Genomic DNA, 7,675 nt, shown 5'->3' with positions numbered 1-7,675 from the left:
CTCTCCTCTCTACCCCCCCCACCCCCCCCTCTCCTTTTCCCCTCTCTCCTCTCTCTCTCTCTCCCCTCTCTCTTCTCCTCTCTCTCTCCTCTCTCTCTCTCTCTCTCTCTCTCTCTCTCTCTTCTCTCTCTAGCTCTAGCTCTAGCTCTAGCTCTAGCTCTCTAGCTCTCTAGCTCTCTAGCTCTATCTATCTCTCTATCTCTCTATCTCTCTCTCATTTTCGTGTATCAGTCAGTCTTCCCCATGGCTCGTCCAATGATCCTTTGTAGATGAGGATATGAAAGAAGGATGAAGGAGAAGGAGAAGGAGAAGAAGGAGAAGGAGGAGGAGAAAGAGGAGGAGGAGGAGGAGGTAGTAGCGAGCCGGGCGATGGGTCATGCCTCGTGGTTGTTTGTTTGCGTGGCTTGAGGGCAAGCAGTTCCTCGGATCAGCGCCTCCGCCGCCGCCTCCGCCGCCTCGCGCTGACGATCCACGGGCGACAAACAGCTGTACGGAACTTCCCCCCTCCCTCTTCCCCCCATCCCCTATCCCCACACTCTCCCCTCACTCTCCCCTATTCTAACGCCCTTCCCCTTCATCGTTCTTTCCCCAATCCCTTTCCCCGCTCCTATCCGCTTGCTCATTTTCCTCCACCCCCCCCCTCTCCTCCTCCGTCCTCATCCCCGGATCCATCTCTCTCCCCTCACTTATCCCCATCTCCACCCATTCCCCCTTCCTATCCCCTCCCCCTTCCCATCCCCTCCCCCTTCCCGCTCCTCCGCTACCTATTTCGATCCCTTATCCTTACCCCCCCCTCCGTCCTCACCCCCTGCACCCCCACCACCCATCACCCATCCCCCTCCCCCTCCCTGCTCCGTCCCCATCCCCTCCCCCCTTGTGGTCTTCCCCCGCTCGTCTCCATCCCCTTCGGCAGCGGGGGGGCGGCGTTCTGCCTGTCGCCCGCCTTCAGATGACGAGGAGAGGGCGAGGGCGATGACGATGACGATGACGAGGGCGAGCGCGATGACGAGCGCAAGGGTGATGACGAGGACGACGATGGCGAGGGCGAGGGCGAGGGCGAGGGCGAGGGCGAGCGCGATGGCGAGGGCGATGGGGAGTGATAAATATGGCGCTATTTAATTGCGTGTCTGAGTGTTTGTTTGTTCGTTGTTATTGCTGTATGGTTTGTTTGTTTTCGTTTTATGGGCGTTTTTTTTTTCTCTCATGTGCACTGTGACGATGATCCGGTGTTGTTCCAGGACGAGAAGTTTGTTTTCTACGAAGTTAGTGTGCGCGGTTGTCGTCGTTGTTGTTGTTGTTTTGTTTTGTGTGTGTTTATTTGTGCGTGCGTGCGTGCGTAGGTGCCTCGTCTTTTGTGCCTTTTTTACCAGACGTCCGGGTCACGATACAGGAAACCCTTCGTAGACTGTGTTACTCCATATTTATTTATTTATTTATTTATTTTTTTTTTATTTTTTATTTATTTATTTTTTCATTTATCGTATTTGTTGCAATTGATCTTGGTGCGGATGTTCGACGGGGAGGTCTTGAAATGTCCCGTCTGCTGTCTTGCTCCGTAATTCCCGTATTTTCGTGTCTTGTATTTCTCGTATTTGGCCTCGGTGTGAGGGTAAGACACCCTGGAAAGTCCCGTCGTTCTGAGAGAAGCCGTGAGCGAGAACGAATCGTGTTCGGAAACGGTGGGGGTGGGTGGGAGGGGGGGAGAGGGGAAGGAGGAGGGGAGGGGGACCGGAAGAAACCTACTTTCCTGGGGTCTTGGCACCTGTGTCCCCAGGGGGTGCCCCCCCCCCCCCCCCCCCCCTTTTTTTTTTTTTTTTTTTTTTTCCCCCCCTTTTTTTTTTCCCCCTCTTCCCCCCTCTCCCTCTCTCTTTCCCTCTCTCTCTCTCCTCTCTCCCCCCTCCCCCTCTCTCTCCCCCCCCTCCCCCCCCCTCTCTCTCTCTCCCCCCTCTCCCTTTTTCTCTCTCTCCCCTCCCTTCCCCTCTCTTCCCCCCTTCTTCCCTCTTTCTCTCTCTCTCTTTCCCCCCCCCCTTTTTTTTTTTTTCCCTTTCCCCCCTCTCCCTCCCTCTTTCTTTTTTTAATTTTTTTCCCCCCCCCCCCTTTTTTTTTCCCCCCCCTTTTTTTTCCCCCCCCCCTTTTTTTTTTTTTAAACCCCCCCCCCCCCCTTTTTTTTCTTTTTTTTTTTTTCCCCCCCCCCCCGGGGGTTTTTTTTTTTTTTTTTTTTCTTTTTTTTTTTTTTTTTTTTTTTTTTTTTTTTTTTTTTTTTTTTTTTTTTAATTTGGGTTTTCTTTTGTTGGGGAAAAAAAGGGAATTTTTTTTTGGGAAAGGGCAGAGAGAAAGGGAAAGGAAGGGGGGAGGGAAAAGGAAAGAGAAGAGAGAGAAGAGAAGAAGAGGGGGAGAGGGGAAAAGAGAGAGAGAGAGAGGGGGGGGGGTACCTGAAGGTCGCATTCATTGTGAAGGTGTCAGACAGCTTCGTTATATGCAGATGTTCACCGAAGCACAGGTGTACAATGTCTGTTGTTCGTATGTAGCCTGTGGAATGTGAAGTCTGAAAACGATGTTTGTTTTATTCTATTTTTTTTTTCCTTTTTTTTTATTTTTTTTTTTTATTGCTCACATTAAACATATATTAGCATCATCATCACTTTCCGTCATCACCATCACCATCTCATCACCTCTCATCACCATCACCATCAACCATCACCACCACCTATCATCACCTCCATCACCAATCATCATCGATAATCACTATCATCATCATCATCACCATCAGCAATCATAGTGAGGGCTGAGCAAGAGCAGTAACAGGAAAGGAGGAATCATGACCGGCTTAGCTCTGGCTTCTCTTTCCCCGAAGCTCGTGTGCTGCGTTTTGTGTTTGCCTCACGCCCGGGCGAGGAGAGAGAGACGATGGCGAGGCGGGGGGAGAGAGAGAGCGAGGGGCGGGGCGAGAGAGAGAGCGAGAGCGAGGGCGAGGGCGAGGGCGAGAGAGCGAAGGCGAGGGCGAGGGCGAGGGCGAGAGAGCGAGGGCGAGAGAGGAGGGGGGGGCGAGAGAGGAGGGCGGAGGGGAGGGGGGAAGCGAGGGCGAGAAGCGAGGGCGAGAGGCGAGGGCGAGAGAGAGAGGAAAGGGGGGGAAAAGAGGAGGGAAGAGAGAGAGAGAGAGAGAGAGAGAGAGAGAGATAGAGAGAGAGAGAGAGAGAGAGCGAGAGGCGCGGCGTCATCACCAGCCGCTTCTGACGCGGCTGAGGGGAGCGCCGAGGCCCTCGCTCAGGTGCGCCGCCGAGGGCCGCCGAGGTCATCTGGCGCCGTCGAGTGGCTGGCAGGCGCTCTCCTCTCGCGGCCCTCGCGGCGTTGTTTTTGTTGTTGGCGATTTTGAGAGGACTTTCCCCTTTCTCTCTCTATTCTTTTCTCTTTCTTTTCTTTTCTTTTTTTCTTTTTTCTTTGGCCTGTTTTCTCTCGTTTCGTTTTCTCAGGTGACCCGCTTGTAATGTCATTAAACTTATTGTCCTTCTCTGTCTTCTTCTTCTTCTGCTTCTTCTTCTTCTTCTTTTTCTTTCCCTTTCCCTTTCCTACCCATCGTTTCCTTCATCTTCTTCCTTTCCTTCCTCTCGTTTCCCAAATCTTCATCCTCTTCCCCTTCCTCTTGTTCTCCTTTTCCTCTTCCTACTCCCCTTTCCGCCTCTCCCATTCCCTCTCGCCGTCTCCACCTATTCCTCGTGTTCCATCTTTCCACCTTTTCTCCCTCTCCTCTCCCCTCTCATCCTCTCCCCTCTCCCCTTCCTCCTCCCCTCCCCCTTCCCCTCTCCTCCCTCCCTCTCCCCTCTCCCCTCCCTCCCTCCCCCCCTCCTCCCTCCTCTCCCCCCCTCACTCCCCCCTCCCTCCCTCCCCCTCTGTCTCCCCCCCCCTCCCTCTCCCCTCTCCTCCCTCCCTCTCCCCTCTCCTCCCTCCCTCTCCCCTCTCCCCTCCCTCCCTCCCTCTCCCCTCTCCTCCCCCCCTCCCCCTCTTCCTTTTGATCTCTAAAGAACAAAATCTTGTAAAATTGCTCTCCTTTTCCCGTCTTTATCATCGTTCCTTCTTTGCATTCTCTCCCTGCTCTCCTTTCCTTCTCCTTTCCGTTCCTCTCCTGGCTAACCGTCTCTCTTCTCTTCTCATTCTTCTCTTATTTTCGCTTTTCTCTTGCCTTCATTCTCGTTTTCTCATCTGTCCTTTCGTCTCCCTCTGCTCTCTCTCTCTCTCTCCTCTTCTCTCTCCTCTCTTTTCTCTTCTCTCTCCTCTCTTTTCTCTTCTGCCTTCTCTTGTCTCTTCTCTTCCTCCTCTCGCCTCGTTCATCATCTGTTCCTTCTCTCTTCTCTTCCTCCTGTGTTCGCGTCGTCAGTGTTGCCAGGGTTCTTTTCAGGGTTGCTAAGGCTAATGATAATCGTTTTGGATTGCTTGTTCGTTGCATTGCAGCGCTTCTTCCGTCCGTTCTTTATTTATTTATTTATTTATTTCCTTCCTTTTCTTATTCTTTCTTTTCTTATTCTTTTCCTTTCCCTTCTTTTCTCCTTTCGCTTTTTCTTTCTTTCGTTTTTTTTTTTCTTCTTTCTTTCTTTCTTCCTCTCCTTTTTTTCTTTCTCCTTTCGCTCTCTCTCTCTCTTTCCTTTTCATCTTGTTTCGTTTTTTGTTTCCTCATTTTGTTTGTTTGTTTCTTTGTTTCTTTTCTACTCTCGTTCTTTTTTCTTTCTCCTCCTCCCTTTCTTTCCTTTCTTTCGTTTCGCTCATTCTTTTTTCTTTCTTTTTATAGCTTTTTAAATCGTTTCTTGGATTGTTTGCCACTGCTATTGTTCTCCACTTTTTTTTTTATCTTATTTTTCTCATTTTCTTCTGTTCGCTCGTTTTTCTTTCTTTTCTTTTCTTTTCTTTTCTTTTCTTTTCCTTTTTCGTTATATAATTTTTTCCCCCTTATGCTTCTGTGTCTCTTTTTTTATTTAGATTGTATTTTCGCTTATTCTTTTCCACGTATATTGTCTTTGAACCTTTGCGAGGGGAGGGGGAGGGGGAGGGAAGGGAAGGGGGTGTAAGGAAGGGAGAGGGGAGTAGGGGATATAGGGAGGAAGGGGTAGGGGGAGGGGTTAAAGAGGCAAGGGGAGAGGGGAGGGGAAGTAGGGAGGAAGGGGGAGGGGGAGGGGGAGGGGATGTACGGAACAGAAAGGCGGAGGCGTGAAGGAGAAACGGGAAGGGGAAGACAGAAAAGGTAAAAGAGGGCGGGATGGAGAGAGATGCTGGGGGGGGGGGGTCACAGACGGGAGGGTCGTGATGATGCAAGAGGATCCTTGGCAACGGCGGGGGGGGGGGGATGGAATAGAGGAGAAAGAGGAGAAAGCAACTTAGGGAGACGAAGGAGAGGGAAGGGCGAAGGAGGAGAGAGAGGGGGAGGAGGGAGAAAGGGAAACGAAGGAGAGGGGCAGTCAGAGCTAGAGGACAGGAGAGGGCGAGGACGGGGGAGGCTGTAGAAAATAGTTGAGGTTGCAATGATAACAATTCCTTGCGAGCCGGACGAGGTTGCTGGGGAGGGGGGGTTGCTGTGTGTGTGTGTGTATGTATGTATGTATGTATGTATGCATGCGTGTATGTATGCGTGTGCGTGCGTGCATGTGTGCATTCGATGGCTTTGCGATGAGTGATGGGCGCAGGAGGGAGGGCGCGGGTGGAGGTGGCGCCCGCGGAGACAGAGAGAGTCGTGCATGGGCGCCTCGGGTGTGGGCGTGTCGCGGAAGACGCCCCGAGGAAGCCTTACGGTCGGGCGGGGAGGGGGGGGAGGGGGGAGGAACGTAAGTGATCGCGCCCACCGGGGCGGACGACAGGACGGGCGACTCTCTCTCTCTCTCTCTCTCTTTCTCTCTCTTTCTCTCTCTTTCTCTCCCTCTCCCTCTCTCCCCCCCCTCTCCTCTCTCCCCCTCTCTCTCTCTCTCTCTCTCCTCTCTCTCTCTCCTCTCTCTCTCCTCTCTCCTCTTCTCTCTCTCTCTCTCTCTCTCTCTCTCCCCCCCCCTCTCTCTCTCCTCTCTCTCTCTCTCTCTCCTCTCTCTCTCTCTCTCTCTCTCTCTCTCTCTCTCTCCCATCGCATCCCCTCGCGTTATCGTCCCCAGCTCCATTATCAAGTTCTACTCCGACCCGACATCCTCCGTTCCCGCACCCTGTCATCACCGGCTTCTATATATTGCAAGCGCCGCTGGGTTGCCCCGGAGCGCGCCTCTCGGGGCCCTGCGCTCGTCAGGTACACATGCAAGGTAGTGCGCACATGGAAACACACACACACACACACACACACACACACACACACACACACACACACACACACACACACACACACACACACACACACACACACACACACACACACACACACACACACACACACACACACACACACACACCACACACACACACACACATACACAGCCATATACAAATGCACACATCCACATACACGAGATTCACATGTATTCACGTGTGCAGTGTCTGTGTACTCGCGAGGATGTGTGCAAACACTCACACTCGCGCACACACCTGGCCTCGACATTGCCACATCCTGCCTGCTGTTGCTCGTCTCACTCTCGCCTTCACTAGAGTGTGCTCGGTTATTGTCCTTTTCAAGTCCTTGCCCGTCTTCCCCCTTCTCCTCCGTCTTCCCCTTCTCCGTCTTCCCCTTCTCCTCCGTCTTCCCCCTTCTCTTCCTCCTCCTCTTTCCCCTCCCCTCATTTTCTTCTCTTGCTCTCCTTCCTTCTCTTTCACTTGCCCTCCTTCCTCCTTCTCACTCTCCCTCTTTCCTCCTCCTCTTTCTCATTCCTCCTTCTTCCTCCTCCTTCCTCCTCCTTTTCTTTCCCCATTCCCCTTCCTCTCCCCACCTTCTACCCCTTCCTATCCCCCCATCTTATCCCCCCCATCCTCTCCTCCCCCCCCTTCCCCCCGTCCTCACCCCGTAAGTCCGTTCGTGCTTGTTATCTCGTATATTTCTTTTCCCTTTCAGTACACGGTAAGTTTGACAGCTCTCTCCGCCAACGAGGTCAGTCAGTCAGTCTCAGTCAGTCAGTCATTCAGTCAGTCCATGGCAGCCAGGCGTTGTGAGGGACCGACGCTTGCTTTGGCCGGCCCTCCTGAGCTGTTGCTTCCTGCGCTCTCCTGCTCTCGCTCTCGCTCCTTCTCTCCTTCACTTCCTTTATCACCTGCCCTCCCTCCCTCCCTCCGTCATCCCGATATCCCATTCCCTCCTCTTCCTCTTTTGTGTTGATGTATTGTGCTCTTTCTTCATATCCTTCCTCTTTCTTTGCATCTTTTTTTCTCCTTTCCCCCATCCTTCTCTTCTTTTTCTCTTCCTCCTCCTCCTCCTCCTCCTCCTCCTCCTCCTCCTCCTCCTCCTCGTCCTCTCCTTGTTCCTGCTCCTCTTGTTCTTTCTTCCTCCTTGTCGCCTTCATCGCTTAATTTCCTGCCTCCCTGCTACCAATTCTCGTCCTCCCTCACCTCTGTCTTCCGAACCCCGCCCTCCCCTCCACCCTCTGCACTTTTATTTGCACCGGTTTTGTTGCACTGTGGCACGGCACCCGCTTGTAGCATTAGTAACTGTAGAGCACACGTACGCACAGACAACCAGCAGACATACACGTGCGCGAACACACACACACATGCATATGGGTGTACTCTC

At 52.6% G+C, this 7,675-nt stretch overlaps 1 protein-coding gene across 1 annotated transcript in view; it reads left to right on the top strand.

The window, feature by feature from the left end:
* The window catches only part of LOC119580045 (histone demethylase UTY-like), a 150,005-nt gene that overhangs the window by 94,320 nt on the left and 48,010 nt on the right, over window positions 1-7,675 (top strand). Inside the window, 1 exon segment of the mRNA XM_037927942.1 lies at window positions 7,004-7,009. Within this exon segment, the coding sequence (XP_037783870.1) occupies window positions 7,004-7,009 (6 nt within the window).

The sequence above is a fragment of the Penaeus monodon genome, chromosome 13 (assembly GCF_015228065.2).
Source record: "Penaeus monodon isolate SGIC_2016 chromosome 13, NSTDA_Pmon_1, whole genome shotgun sequence".
In the NCBI taxonomy this organism is placed as follows: Eukaryota; Metazoa; Arthropoda; class Malacostraca; order Decapoda; family Penaeidae; genus Penaeus; species Penaeus monodon.
The sequence above is the reverse complement of the archived record's forward strand: the minus strand, read 5'-3'. Positions and strand labels throughout refer to the sequence as shown.